This window comes from Leptosomus discolor, chromosome 4 (genome assembly GCF_034619465.1).
Source record: "Leptosomus discolor isolate bLepDis1 chromosome 4, bLepDis1.hap2, whole genome shotgun sequence".
NCBI lineage: Eukaryota > Metazoa > Chordata > Aves > Leptosomiformes > Leptosomidae > Leptosomus > Leptosomus discolor.
Window position 1 is genome coordinate 51,499,293 of NC_141394.1, and position 16,312 is coordinate 51,515,604.

Here is a 16,312-nt window from a genome sequence, read left to right on the forward strand (position 1 = left end):
TAAAAAAATTACTTTGGATAAATCTGACAAACTAATAGAGAGACGTTTGGATTAATTTGGATTAATATCCATCATAACTATGATGAAGAGGTTTAACAAATTTTCTTTACATGTGGTTTATTTCCTTCAACTCTACCTTTTTAAGAGAGACAGTACTTCAATGGTATGTTCACTGTACTGTTTCATCAGTGTCTTATTTCAGTGATCAGCTCAACATAAAAAGATTTTGGTATAGATTCTTCATGTGTAAACTTCTGCAAACTCATGAAAACAATTTTAAATTGGGTCACTGGTTTGATTGGCAATCCATTGCAGAAATGCATGAAAGATTACTGGCATGAGCGTTCTTTCATCTTCAATCCTTAAAATGATATAACATTAAAAAAAAAAACTTGTGCAAGGGTATCAAAGGCTCTCAGATTTCTATTAGACACTTTGGAGAAACAGGTAGTTTTACAAATTGTTCTCAGTGGGACTTGCCAGGTTACAACATTTTTGGAAAACTGGGTGTTTAACGTAAATATCTGATTGGGAATGGAGCTCTTTATGTGCAATGTGTTTGTATTTGGTATTTTCTACCAAATGTTCCCAGATACTTTACAAACTACCCAAATAAGCCTCAACAAACAAAACCAGCACTCACATCTGTGACAGATAATCCACTGCAATGCACACTCTTTGCATTACAATGCAGACAGGAACATTTTTAGACAATATACTGCATCAAAGACCTGCTCTGATAACATTTTTATATTGATATAACTACCTGTCCTGCATAATTAAAGGAGAATATTTTCCTAATTCAGAGCCTCAAATATTTATATACCACATGCCCTATCTTATTTCTGAGTTTCTCCAAAAGCCAGCTCTTCCAACAATCTCTCATCTTTACTTACCACCTCTCTAAATATGAAGACTTTGTTTCTGAAGTTGCCAAGATAGCAATAAGGACAATCTAATCCTCTTTTAATAGTAACTGTCATCCTCCCTCACCGTTGTCCTTCCTGTGGGTATTTTTATTGCAGGGGCTACAGGTCCCTGTAACCTTTCCTGCTTCCCCTCCATAAATCCCTACCTGGCCCAATCTAGTATGTTTCCAGCATTTATTAACAAAAGTTTTTCACCTAAAATGTATTTCTTTGTTCTTTCCCTTTATGATACTGCCAGAGGGAAAAAGTAATACTCAAATGAAAATAAATAATAAAAACAAACAAACAAAACCCTAAAAAACAACAGAAAGACTTACTTTTCCTCAATCCCCCATGATCCCTTAAGCAATGTTGCATCTCTGATGTCTTGGTTTAGTATTCTCTGTGGTGCTTTGTACAAATATTCAATCTGTGGATTCATCAGACATTTTTCTCTATATCAACACTGTGAGTTTGTTGCACAACTTCTACTTTTTCTTAAGTATTTACTACAACTTACTGAAAAGCTAGTTTTGGAAATCATGTCCCATGACCTCAGTTGGACTTCGAGAATGGGAACCTAAGAGAAGTTATGATGATTGTATTATGTATTATTCAGAATTGGAATTCAATTCAGTATTACATACTTTTTAGGAAAAAATGCCAGTGTAAAGTAGACTTTAATGAACTTCATATTAAAAATCATTATATTCCTTTACATGATAAGACATCTGTGATTTCCCACATAGATGTTAGATCAATAGTCATCAGAAAAGAAGCTACCAACTTTTTCCTGCTCTTTCCCAAGAAGCCGTTCTGTAAATATACAACCAACAAAGCTCAAAGTCTAATTATCTCTTTCTTACAATTCCAGTAAGATCTGTAAAGAACTGTGTGCTAAATCCACAGAGAAATTGCATCCTGAGGTCTGACCAATGCCTTAATAGTCTGCTGTTGTTTGTCTTACACTGGAGAGGATTGGAGAAAAATGCAGAAACACTTTGGGAGGCATATGATGAACTTCCGCAGCATCACTTATCGTGCAAAGTCACTGTGGCCACACTAGGATATTGCTGAAATAATTACAGCCTGGTGTGAGGAACCAGGATAAATATCTGTTGGATAAAGTGTCTACATAACAAAATATTGACTGGAGTCCTTGTTTACAGCCCAACAGCTATACCACTAGTAGATAGTATGGAAAAAAGAAGTGTAAAGGGTTTATCATTACCCATTTTTAAGAAAAAAACATACCAAAACAAAATAAAACACCTGTGTCAAAAATAATCATTTTAGCTTAGAAATGTATGGTTTATCAGTCAGGTTGCTTTCATGAATAAAAGAATGTTGTCTGTCAATTAGATCTGTGAACCATCTTTGTGATAAGACATTTTTTGTACTAGAATAAATACAAGGTTTTTTTATTGTTCTCACAGAGGTTAACTAAATTTAACTTTTTAATGGTTTTGAGCTTATTCAAAAATTTATCAAAGATATGTGAATTAATGTTTTCCTTCTGTAGCATAATTATTGCCCTGTTATGCCGGAAAACAGGTATGTGGCATCTGGAATCAACCAGTTAAAGCCATGTAGCAGAACATTATGAATTTACTGTGGATTAATCTATGAAAGATATATTTTCCTTTTATTTAAGAATAACTTCAGAATATATTCTTAAGAATATAAATGTGTTTGTGAAATACTTTTCCTCTAGCCTTATTTCTCATGCCGTATAATCTCCAGCTTCCCACATCATAAACCAAAAGCCTCTGCAAGCATTCTGAATTCTGCTGTTTGATACTTTTTATTTACTGCAGTATTATAATAATCCTTTTAGCCCTATTACACATTATAATGCGTGATCCCCAACTGAATACTGGGGGCTGTAATTTAAACTCAGATTCTGCTGCCCTTTATAAAGCTCTTGAGCTGCACCCTTGTGAGCCAAGGCATCAGCAGAATCCTTTGATTCAATTATAGCTTGGCATTTAATTGTGAACTATGTATTATTCTATAAATAAACCATAACCAATGGTTTAAAGCAGCAATCATTTACAAGGAAAATGAAATGTGAAGCTCCAGGCTCTAGCTGAATCTGTTGATTCACATAAGAATAAAAAGAACTTTCCTTGTCTGGAAATTCAGCACAATGATTGCTAGTTGACTACTGCTTCTTTCATATACAAACACAATGCAAAAGTACAGACCAGTTTCGAATTCTGTAGACTTTGCTAGGCATAAAAATGTGTTAGAATTGAACCTGAAATATGTTATCATGTAATGATGACAAGCTTAAAGGATTATTTGATGTTGTCCACTTATTGGTCTAACAACTAATTTTAATGGTTTTGACAATACGTCACCCTTTGAAGGAGAAGGCTGCTAACTAGCCTCAGCTCAAGACTTGTGCAGCTGCTATGTATTTTTGCAAGCAGCTTCTCTGTAAGCTAGGCTCTGCACTTTCATAGCATCCCATTGACTATCAAAGACCAAGTAAATAAAAGGAGAAAGACACACAGAGGCTTCTCATTTTTGCAAACATATTCATATTCGTCACCCTGTCAGTGACCTTTTCCCTATTTACTTCTTTAGGCCCTTGCATTTCCTTGTCAAATTACATTCCTTCGTATCATCATTTGTAGACTATATTTGGTTGTGCCTGGCATAGCAAGGCTTATCCCTTGGTGAGGTTTATAGCTGTCACATTAAAAATGAGTACTCTTTGACAGACGAAGATTACTCAAAATCAGCGTAGCAGTCAAGAGGCCAAGTTTGTATTTACCATTTTAGCACAACAGTTTATGAAGCGTATACCCAAGATTATTTTGTAGAGACTAACAAATGCATATAGTACTAACATTTGATCTATAATCCTATCAGGTTTTCTCTAAGTCCAGGAGATGCATTTAACACAGAGATTAGTACTTAATAAAACCAGAGTAATCTTCACTTGTAAGCCCAACCAACCGTACCATTTTAAAGCTTTGGTTTTGGTGGCCATTCCATGAATGGTTTTTATGTTCTGAAACAGGAGGGGGAAAAAAAAAAAAGGAAAAGAAGGATTTTTTTAATTATCTAAATACACTGAAATGGAATTACTTTGTTCTGCAAGCTGCTTGCCATGACTACAGAGGAATCACTGATCAAAAGCAACATTTCCCAGATTAGTTGAATTCAGTGGAGTTATGTTTGTCTAAGATTAAGTGTTTTGCAAAAAAAATTTAAATGTTTGATATGGAGGAAGTGAGTTCAATAAAAACAAAGCAATGGCAGTTTCTAGAGCTCAAAGAACCACAATTTATTCACCAAAATTTTTCTAACAAATGTGTGCTGCATTTTGTTTTCACAGCCCTTTCTCATGGTATTAACCAGTTGACTTGTCACTGTTGTCTGGGAGGAAAGAAATTAGTGGAAATGAAGGGAAATGTTTCTGTATTTTTTTAATTACTGGTTTTGAGAATTCTTTTAAGATGTTTTGGCAGATACTGAAAATTATTAAAATGCCATGTTATTTTTAACCAAACCTTTCATTTTCAACTTAAAACAGTTATTAGTAAGTTAATTTATAGTAAAAATACACTTGTATGTAGAAGTCTACAACCAAAATACAGTGTTCCCAAACTACAAAAGTCAGGTGTTGTAACTGACATCACCCATCTTTGAATTGTTTGTTCATGGACAAATTTTGAAGACCAACACCATAAGCCATTTCATTAGGAAGAGAAAAAGAAGTGACAATGAATAATTTATTATATAAATAAAATATTTTTCCTTTAATATCATATTTTAATCTAATTCTGATTTTAACTATAATTAACTAATAAGTTTTTGTACTCAGTAGACTAAGCACAAATATTCCAAATACATTTCACTTTCCAGGTTGGGAACATAAATCACAAAGAAGTCACATCTGTCCCCCGACTGAATGAATTTGTAAAGACTTCTAATACCATGTAAAATTCGATTCTGGGAATTCTTGTTTACAAGACTACCATTGGCATTCCATAAGCTCTGGATCTTACAAACTTCTACTGGTCAACATTCACAGCAGCCCAATTTAATCATCCCTAAAAATTATTTCCTTAAGAATAAATACACTAGAAATTTTTTTCTTCAGTAGCCACTCATATAAATTGCACTTGGGTTATAACTCAGAAGTTACATTATATGCTTGTGTTTATTCAATATGAATTTACAACAATGTGTACTTAAAATGAAACGTGACTCTCATGAATGCCACTTCAGTATTGGAGAGTTAAAACATAAACTCTTCCATTCGAACAGAAACTTCACTAGTGTACAATGCTATATTTAACATATATTTATGTTAGTTTTCGAATCACTTTCAGTTGTCAGTAGTTCCAGGCATAACATGGAGGTGGGAATGGGAGCAATGTTAACAAAAGCAGAAACTTGCCAGGGTGGCTCTCTCCAGGTCTATCAGGCACAATCTTTAGAAAGAGACCATGCTTTGGCCTAAAGGCCTCATTTTTCTTGTGGTCAGTTGATCCTACTCCTGTAGAAAATACATTTTTAATACACAGGTTGTACTAGATCTTTTGGCCTTCTCTGAATATTTAAGATATTCAGTTTCATCTCAGTCATCCATTAATTTTCGCCGTTTAACTGTTCCTCAATCATTATTTCAGATATTGTGCCAGCATAGGTTCAGATTTTACAGTATATAAGTTATCAAGTAAATCTTTTAATTTTCCATTACGATTTTTTTTTTTCCTTTTTTCTAAGCATTATCTTTCAGATTTAAGCTAGTTTAGGTGAATGGTTTTTAAAAAAAATGTCAAAAACAGAGATAAGCTTTAGAACAAGTGGGCCATGTGAACTAAAGTACTGAAATTTAACCTATAGTTCATCTTCACCTTGAATGTTAAAACACACTGGCGTATGAAAATTACATGGTTGAGTCTAGTGATGCAATCTATATAATCCTCTTTGTATATATGCTTCTGATAGCACATGCGGAACAGTAAAAAGACTAGATGAAATCTTGCATTGTTATAATTCAGATTAATTTTGAAGAGCCTGAAGGAATCCAAAAGGTTTATTTAGTGACATGACATTACACTGTCTCCTCATACTGGTCCATGAAGACCAATCTTTCAGCTTTCCTTGATTTCTTCCACATTTCCTCCAGTTTCCTGCCATTTCCTATCTACATGGCCCTGAAATACACTTTTGCAGCTCTGTAGAATTGTCTAATCAAACCGTACATGAATACAGAAAATTCTTCAATGTTTATCAGTCCTAACTCTTTAATTTGTCTTTATCACTTTAGCCTATCATCTGCTTTCTTGAGAGGACTTAGTCAAGGACCCATTGGAGAACTTTTATACATGGCATTCTCTGTATGAAATTACTTATAGCAATATTTGATTTTTTACCTCATGCCTATATCTTGCCCACTGAAAGTTCTCTCCTTCAATTTAGTTCTTTGGTTTGTAGATAACCTACATTTTCTGTCTTGCCTTCCTCTCCCATTCACTCTCACAGTTCAGATTAACACCACAGCTGATGGGCAGATGACTTGCAGGTCTCCGTTAGCAAAAAATATATGTAAAGAGTACAATTGTTCTGTTCCTATCACACGCCCTATAGGCTGATTCAGTTTGCTACTTTAGCTAGTCAGAAATCAGGTCTACTTTTAAATATTATGGGAGAAATATATTTTTCATGGCACTAACTTGCACAAGGCAAAGCAGTGATCTAGGATTTCTAAACCCTCAGTACTGAGAGGGAATGATGCTGCTCAGTGCTCTGCTTTCTGTGAAATAGCATTTCTCTGAGTAGCTGCTGTCTTTTCCATATTGTAATCTCTCAGTCAGTCTCCTATAAAGTTTCAAGAATGGATAAAAAGTTTTGGTTTTATCCTTGCCTATTTAACTGGTGAGGTGAGAGACTCTCAGAAAGAGCATGACTGACTTGCATGGCCTTGATGCATATGCATACAAAGTCGTGTTCTGTTATCATACTGGCTTACCTGGTACCTTTCACAGCACAAAAGATTAGAGAAAGACTGTATATGCCAGCACTTCCATTAACTACTGTCATCTAGCAACAGTATTCCCTGGGAACATAGTACTGTTCAGTTTTTTGGTCTCGCCACTTCTTCCATTCTCTTTAAACACCTCATAACATCAGGCATAACATGGGAAGTAGTTTGAGTTTTACTGATGTTGGAGGACTTTTTGGCCATGAATTTCGGTTTTTAGCAGATGATAGGAGGGAAGAGGATATATCCTCAAATATGGGCTATGTTCCTCTGAAATTCCTTACATATTGGACTACTATGCTGATATATTTGGACCCTTGCTTAACTAATAGATAGCAATGTTGCATCTGTAAATTTAGTCTTTTGTTTATAAACTTAACAGAATAGATTGTAATGCTCGATTTAAGCCGTTGTTATTAATCCTCTTCATCACAGGCTTCCCCAGGGCTTAGCTATAGGAGTCTGTTTAAATTGCACAGACTTCCCAGCCTTCTCCAAAGGCATAGAGCTTGTTAGACTCTCTGCAGCTGATACACCCTCACAAGAAGCCATTTCAGTTTCTCTCAGACACCGTACCCCAGTATTCACGTTGCTCACCAGGTGTTCTGGGATGCATGATGGGACAGGACCTGATAGCTACTGCTCAAGATTATGACACCAGAAAAACCTGGATTGATCTACATCACAGTGTGGAATTTGTAAGCATCAGTGGAAAAGCATGCTCATCTATGCTTAAAAAGATAATTTAATTTAATGGGCAAAATAACTGAGCCACATTGCATTGTAATGCACACTGGAGTAAGGTCCACTGGATTAAAGACTTAAAGTAGTAAACTACATAAATCTACAATGAAGTGTTGCAGAAAAGTAGTTATCCTGATGTAAACAAATACACAAAAATATTGAGCTTCTGGGAAAAAAAGAGATTTAATCTAGCCTGATCTCTGACACATATGACCTCTGATTTTTTTCTGCGTTCGTTCTTGTTTGAATCAACATGTCTATAAGAACCCATTTAATTTTGATTTACAGATTTCTTATGATCCTTCCCCATCAGCACTGCAGCTAAATTGTTAAAATGGCCAGTAACAGACTCTGTGAAAGATACGAATAGCTAATCTTGTATTGTTGTTGGATTTTCTTACATGTATGTCTTCAATACTGAAGTGTCTTTTATTATCACATATATAATATTCTAATATCTCCTCCTTCTATCTTTAAACAAAAGCATAGAAATAGTCTTTTCTTTATCTTCTTTGGTATGCCAAGTGTATCAGGGCTTACTGAAAATCAGTATTAAAAGTCCAAAAGGCTACTCAGATTTTTTTTGAGATCTATATGTTAAAAGTTATCAAGAGCTGCTGATTAAAAGTGTATGACATTACAGGCTCCTGTTTAATATCCTGTTGAGTTACTGTTGAAATTGAAAGTATTTTATCAAAGTCGTGTTCTGATATCAATACTTGATCTTTCTCCAAGTACAGAACTATGCTGAGCACTATTCAGAATAAAAGATACATTTATACTTACATAGAGCTTACAGTGTTAAATGCTACTAAATTTTTATGCAATACTATTAACTCTGCCATTGCTACATGAAGAGTGGACTTGTTAACATTACTTTTATTCTTGATATGAGAAGTGAAAGAGTACTTTTTATTACCCATCACTCCACTGCTTGATGATTTTGTCTTTTATTTCCTTCCTACGTTTTGCCAATTCCTAGCTTCTAGTTTGCTATCAAATTGTTTCCCCCACCCCCTCTTATTTTGTTTTCTAATTATGCTTGCTATGGTTGCTTTCACATTTACTTCTAGTTGAGCTAATGTTTTTAAATTTGTAATCAGTCCTTTTTCAGTTGTAATTCTAACAAAACAGTATTAAATTGTTCCCAACACCGTCCACATTTCTTCCATCTAAATTATTTCTGCGGGAATTTTGACTCCTAATTATTTCAGGTCTGTGATACTGGACTTTTAAAGCAGCAATGCATGTATGTGTGAGTAAATACACCATTCCTTTGTCATATAAATTACAGAACAAAGATAATAATTTGCTGCATTTTAGTTTTGTAAGCAATTCCTCTCTCAGTCAGGGTGTGAATTCAAACAGGCATTGAGCCATTCAGTTGTCACCTGTGCCTCTGAGATTCTCCCTTTCTGTCCCTTTTTAGTGTAAATTTCCACCAAGTATCCTGATCTGGGAGCTGGAGAACTTGCAATGGTGGGGGTTATATCGTTTGGGGCTACTTTCAGCCTGTATTTCCTTCAATGATCCCAATCTTTTACAGTGCTTCTGCTGTGAACGGCAACATGACTGTGTGTCAATCCTTGTATGGGATTTTATCCAGCCTTCCTGAATTTTTTTCAGCCTGTTCTTCTTCACTTCTCTCCAGCAGGGGCTTAGTAGTGCTTCTGCTCTGTTTTCTGCCATATATCACTGATCTTATCATAAAATAATAACTGTCTCCTGTAGAAAAAAAAGCAATATATGCCATATCTCCACAGGTCCTTTACATGTACTACCAACATCGTGATATAATGGCATCAAGTTGGCTTTGTTGATTTTCTATACCTTATAAAAACCACTAGCAAGTATTTAAGGAACTGACATTTTCCTAAGCGTCATACTGTTATCTGCAGAGCTTAAAGCCATTCCTAGTCTGCACCTGAGGTAATGACTGGTCTTACTTTAGCTCTCATTTACTGCTTCCATTAATAAAAAGTGAATTCTAAGCAGCTGCAGTCTGTCTGTGTGCCAGTGGACGACATGGGTTTTTCCTGCTTTAGTTACCTAATGTCGTGACATTGTTTATTTGAAAAACCTTAAAATGTTACACAAGTGTAAATATTACAGAACTCAGTACAGATTCATGAACCCTACCAGTATCTACAGTTTCATACTGACTCATTTCCAGTGGAAGGAATTTATAAAAACCAATATTTTTAAATCATATTAGATATTCAGAAACAAATGGGAATAGCTTGGTGACCTTCTTAATAAGGCTTTAACCTGAAATCTTTTCTTCTCTTAATTTAGGTCAAATAAGATCTTGATTTTGTGCATATGACTCTGTACACTTATTTAACTATTCTCTGGATGTAGATATTGTTAAGCCCCTACAATTTAGCACAGTTCAGCACATATTTCCAGCTGCCTACAGGAACACACTGGGGAATGTACTTTAATATCACTTCACACTTATTAAAATACAAATTCTTCCAGAGCAAGTATATGCTACTGCCATGAGTGAATAAATTTTAATCATAAAATGAAAAAGTGAAAATTCAACCTCTTCAAGAATCTTGTCAAAATGTTTTTGTATGACACTGCTTGAATCTGAATAAACATGTTGTGTGAAGTATTTGCATATACTGTATTAACGGGTATACTACACAGAGTTGAAAAAAAAGAAATGTTGACAGCTTTTTATTTCTAAAAATAATTATTTCGAATCTATATTTCTAATATTTCTAATAATATTTCTAATACCTCTAATACAATAGTTCTACATTTTTAATATATTTCTAAAAAACTCATGACTGCCTCAAAGCACTTCTTTAAAATATGTCACAATGCTGAGAGAAATTTACTTACTCCTTTTTTTTTTTCCCCCTCTTGTAGATATTTTTAAATGCAGATACAATCCGCCTGGGAAATCTACCAGTGGGTTCCTTTTCCTCCTCCTCCTCCTCCTCTTTACCCAGCTCTTCAGCTCCTCGCCAGACTATCTATGAGCTCTGCGTCTGTCCCAATGGTAAACTTTACTTGTCCCCAGCAGGAGCAGGCTCCACATGTCAATCCAGTAGCAACATCTGCTTGTGGAGCTAGAGTGACTCCAATTTATCCTCACACCAGAATAGCCTTTTGTTACTATCCCTCTGCTTCACAGTTCTGCTCGATTTCCCTTGTGACAAGTTCAACACTTCAAACGGCCTGCAGAGCAACTTCTTCCAGTGTAAGCAGGAATACAGCGCTGCCTTCTCTCGTGGTTTGTGTGGCCACTCAACGTAGAGATGGGAGTGAGATATTCAGAAATCAATGTATTCTTCATCAGGAAACCTGGAACATAATATCACCTTTTGTCCAAAAGGGAGAATAACACAGGTGCCTTTGCTACATGAAGTGAAGCACATAGTTTTAGATTTTTGCAGGACCTGGATATGAACTGCACATATATGTATACAGTACATAAACAAATTTGCCCAGAATCTGATGGTGAGATGAATTGGTTCCCCCTGTATGATAAGTAACTTTACTGTCTGAAAGCACAATTTTCCATTCATCTTTTCGGATGTAAACTTTTATCCCTGAATTTTAAAATTTTGAAGCATTGTGTGATGCTTGCTTTACTAAACAATTAAATTCAGTAAATGTTTTTTAACACAAAAAGAGACAGAATCCCTCCCTGAGTTTGGTTTCTTTGAAAGTGTGTTGTTACTCTTTGTCTACTAAGTCTAGGGTTTTGTACACTAGGTAAATTTTGGAAGTGCTCAGCAATATTATCTTTCAAAGTTAAAAAGACACCTGCTCTTGTTTGTCAGATCTGAATGGCCTTATATAGTATTTTTGTGGCTACTGCATGTGAAGCAATTGCTTTAAGTAGAACATACAGTTTCTGGAAAAGAAGAACAGGGTAAAGAGCGAAATGCGAATGATATGTTTGTTGATCAGTGTATTGCTCCTTACAAGGTCTTTATAATTGGCAAATGCTAAAATGAGAAAATCTCCTAAGGCACACCTTGTCCATTTTCTAGCTATGTCTAACTTCTGCCATTTGAACACACTAAAAACATTAGTATTACATAAAGTGCAATGTTGAGAAGAAATGCACTAATAACTGGGGTAACATTCACATTTAATATTCTCTTTTGTTTACCATCTGTCACGAGTTTTTCAAAGTAATAGTAATATGTATAAAAACACATATGAAATTATGTTCAATATCAAAAAGTATATTGATATTCCATTCATTGCCTTTATCAGGTCTGTGTTTAAATTATGCAGCCCCATTTGCACTCAAATCTCTCTGCTGACTTCCTTTTTTTGACAAGTTTGATATGGGATTTCTTCCTTGTATCAATGGTCATACTTGTTTGGCTTGGTTGGCAATTGAAATCTTATAAAAAATGCTTTGGTATGCTGCTAGTAAATTTATCACAACATTGATTAACAAGAGTATCTTGAAACTTGCAGAACCCAGGAATGTAAAACAGTATAAAAATGTTTCCCAAAGATGGCTTGATTATATGAGGTAAGTGTGCTTTTTAATTCTCTCCTTTAAAATACATCACCTAGCATGTAGCTTTAGAAGCTTCTGAATGTAAGAACACCAATGCAAAAACGGCTTTTGAAGGTAAATCTAAAGTCAGGGCACACAGTGCAAGGTGGAAGTTTCTATGCATTATTTTTTTTCTCAGAGAAAAAAAAAATTAGCAAAGTAATACTGTGATTATGTTTGTAATTTATTACCACCTCAAGGTTGGTTTTGGTTTCACTTCAAGTGAAATTCACTCCTATGCAGAAGAACAGCACAAGACATGTTCATGCCTTGTCTGGTACTTGCCTTTCCATTGGCCCTCTTCAGAGATGTGAATGTCACCCCACAGCAAGAACTTTGTATTTGCAATCTCTAACAGTTAAATGAAGATTTAAAATTGATTATTTTATCTCTTCAAAAGAAGGCTGTTAACAGCTGATTTGTTATTTCTTTGAGAATTTTATTTTCGCATGGAATGAAAATATATTAGAAAATATTGCAAGAGAATATATTAGAAGCCTAAGGATTTTTGGTAAGAGGGACAGGAAGAGATACAGGTGACAAAGGTGACAATAAAACATTAGAAAGTGAAACCATACAATATACCCTTAAACTATAGGGGAATAGATGTCTTATTCTTTTGCACACAAGTAATAGATTGGTAGTGTGAAAGTCATATGGATAAATAGTATTTCAGGAGGAAAAGTATATCTATCTGTATGAGGACACATCTATGTATATTCATTATCTGTGCACCCTTACGTACACTGGTTGCTTGAAATATGAACAAACAGATTATAGTGACTAATTATTTCATTAATTAAATTGTGGGTTGTTACAAATTGTACACAAGTAGACTAAGATTTTTTCTTCTCCTCAGATAAACCCACAGGATGGCTTTCAGATACTTTGTCATGAATTTTCCATTCAGAATTTCTTATTTATTTGTTCTTCACCTTATGTGATTACTTACCTGTAATATGTATGAAAAAAGGGTTCTACCCACTGGGTGGAAGGACTCAACCTTCATAAATTTTACACAAACTTCAATGGGAATGGCAGGTAGAAAAAAATCTTTTGTACTAGATTCATTTTAACAGCAAGGCTGGAATAATTTACAACTTTGTATGAAGAAAACTCAGAGCAGAGGAGCAGATGGCACATGGGACTCAACAAAACCAAGCCAGTAAGTCCACATAGATCTGCACTGTCAGGATTTTCTGGCTTGGAGTCCCTTAGTCTGAAGTAGAGAGTATTTGAGAGCTTCAGCAACCTATGAGATAGCATAACATCTTAATATTCTGATGAGCTTTATAATATTGATGTTTTACTTTAAATCCATTGAAAACTGCAAGAAGGGAGAAATCTCAGGTTTTATTTAAAGGCTATTTCTAGCCCAGATGACTTCAGAGAATATAGGAAGAGTGATTTCAATGCATTTAGAGAACTAAAAAATTAAAACACCCACGATCTGTATGCAGCGTCATCATTCCTGAGCAGAAGGAGAAATAGACCCAGCGGTTTTAAATGTTTGGAAGATGGCAATAGTGTGAACCTCAAAAGTAGAGCTCTTCTGCTCATTGTATGCCCCCAAAATATCAGAAAATCAGAAAATACACAATGTCTTTTCAGATGGAAGGAAACTAGAAGATCTCAGCACAAATATCTGTTAAAACATGAAGCCATAGCTGTGCTATTTCAGTCCGGGTTTTACAATGTTGAAGTCATTGTGTGTAAAGCTATAGAAAATTGTTAGATTCTTTTTGTCACCTTCCTCATAGACTCCTGGCCTTTTTTCCAAGTTGCTTCAGTATTTGTTGGCCATTTATAATTGCTAATATTCAGGATATGATTAGGCCCTAGCTACTGCTTCTCTAGGTAGAGTGCTTATCTGATTGAATATTTTGATTGTATATTTTAGAAAAGAGATGTCACTACTTAATCTAGTTAAGGCAAGAGTTTTGCATTAAGAAATCACTCTGTTGTGACAATTATAGGGAAAGATTGAAGACCTTAGGATATTTTTAAGCACTAATATTAGTGCAATTTGAAATAAAAAAAACAATCAGTGGTTAAAATATTCCTCAGAAGTTTTTTATAGTATATGAATACATGTATCAAATAAAGCTTCTTTTTGTAGTAGAATGTTTGTATGGGAACCACTAAGATGGTATTGTAGCTGTTTGACTTCTTCAGGGCTATCCTTATGACAACAATGAAATATATGAAAAGACCTTATTAGCTACATGTATTTAGTATATACAATGTCTCTTCTGTAAAAATATCCATGTCACGATATTATAGGATACTGTCTCTTTCTTGTTTAAAAAAAGAAAAATAAAAGCATCAGCCAACCTCTCTGAGCGCTGTTAGCTGTATGGTTTTGTATTGCAGTTCATTCATTGGTTAAGTGATAAGACCAAAGACTGACACTTCTATTTTCTCTAACACTACGACACTGCTGCTTCTACTAATTCTGTTGGAATGAAGAGATGACAAGTTGTAATTACAACATGAAATTGTAACATAGTTTAGATTTGTGCAGCATTTTGAGCTGTAGATTGTTCACTTTTTTCCAGGGTTTACATTTTTTTGTCAGTGTGGTGCACTTACATTACTGTTCATGCGTATGAGGATCTTTTGGTGTTCCTAAGAAAACAGAAGGGTATGTATTCCAAAATGCGCCAAAACATTGCTTGTTTCAACTGAAGTTATACTGTTTTGCTTGCAAAGCAGTGGCTTGACTGGATGACAGAACTCACTTTAAACCGTTTTAGATGCAGAGGGCTATTAAGTCTGGATTGAAGATACAGCCATAAATTTTTAGAAGGATTTAATGAAGGATGTTTAAGATATTCAGTTGCTAACACCGTGTATTTTTTAATGGGTTTTTTTTTTTTAGGTTCTAAATAATTGTCTAAGTAAAAAAAAAAAACACCCACAAAAAACAAATAGACTATGGAATTGTTATCAGCTGATTCACTGTAATGCATATGTAAGTTGAATCGAAGTCTGAGTGTAATATTGGTTCAGTAAAGGTCTGCTAACCATTTTTGTTTTGTAACCTTCGTGTTGATGATTTTCTTGTGTATATAAATATATTAAAAAATGGGAACTATTTTCTTACACATACTATGCAATATGTTTGTAAAACTGCAATATTACCAAAATTACAAAAGCTGTGCTTTTGTACTGTCTTGCTTTATGTAAAACAAATCTTTTTTCTATTTAATGGACTGTCTTATAATTGTAGATAACATTATTCAAAAGCAGTACACTTAAACTTTAAGATTTTTTGTTTTATTTTCCTTGGATTTTTTGTTTTATGAAAATAATAGCAAGGTTTTGGAAGTTGGAAACTGCTTTTTCTTGGAAAGCTAGAACTTTTACAGCATGTAATTGACACAGTCGGTTTGAAATCTCTTCTGTACTTGTTTCATTTCATCTTAGCATTTTCATTTGGTGCTACTATATAACCATAAATAAATATTATACATAAAATAGGAAACATATCAGAATTCATTTCCAGAGTAATCAAGTGGGAAACTTTCTAAGGGAGATGAGAAATTTTAAGTTTTTCTGTATATTTTTATTTGACAGATTTTTTGTTAGTATGCATTTCCTTTTACGTTAGCCATATGGTAATAGCTTTAATTTGCTTTTCAATTTTTTGTCCTCACACAGAGTATACTAAAGTTTTATTTCAAAAATGTTTTTGAAAACAACAGACACTATATTTAAATACAGTACTTATGTTAAGAAAGTCCAATTTTAAAGAAGTATAGGTTTTATTTCTACACCAGTATTGGTAAAGTTAAAATTACAGTGCTGCATCTCATCTACTGTAAAAGCATATTACACTACTCAAGTTCCTTTGTACCTTGCCAGAATAAGCATAAACTGTATGCTTATGTTCAAACAATCAGTTTCAAAACTACTTAACAATTCCACAGTCATATAAGAGGTCTTGCAGTGATGTCATCAATGTGAAAAAATCTGCTCTACATTTAAATTGGGTAGCTCATCTCTGCTAACAGCATGGACTTGCACAGAGCTCTGGCAAAAAGCAGGGTGAGCATTTGGGTGGTTTGGTCGCACTGAGCTCTTTCACGCCATGCTACAATTTCAGCAATATCT

General features: G+C 34.5%; 1 protein-coding gene across 1 annotated transcript in view; it reads left to right on the forward strand.

The window, feature by feature from the left end:
- SGCZ (sarcoglycan zeta) overlaps positions 1–10,746 on the forward strand; it is a 228,132-nt gene extending 217,386 nt beyond the window's left edge. Inside the window, exon 7 of the mRNA XM_086464148.1 lies at positions 10,540–10,746. Within this exon, the coding sequence (XP_086320274.1) occupies positions 10,540–10,746 (207 nt within the window). The remainder of the gene's footprint in view (positions 1–10,539) is intronic.
- The last annotated feature ends 5,566 nt before the right edge of the window (positions 10,747–16,312 follow it).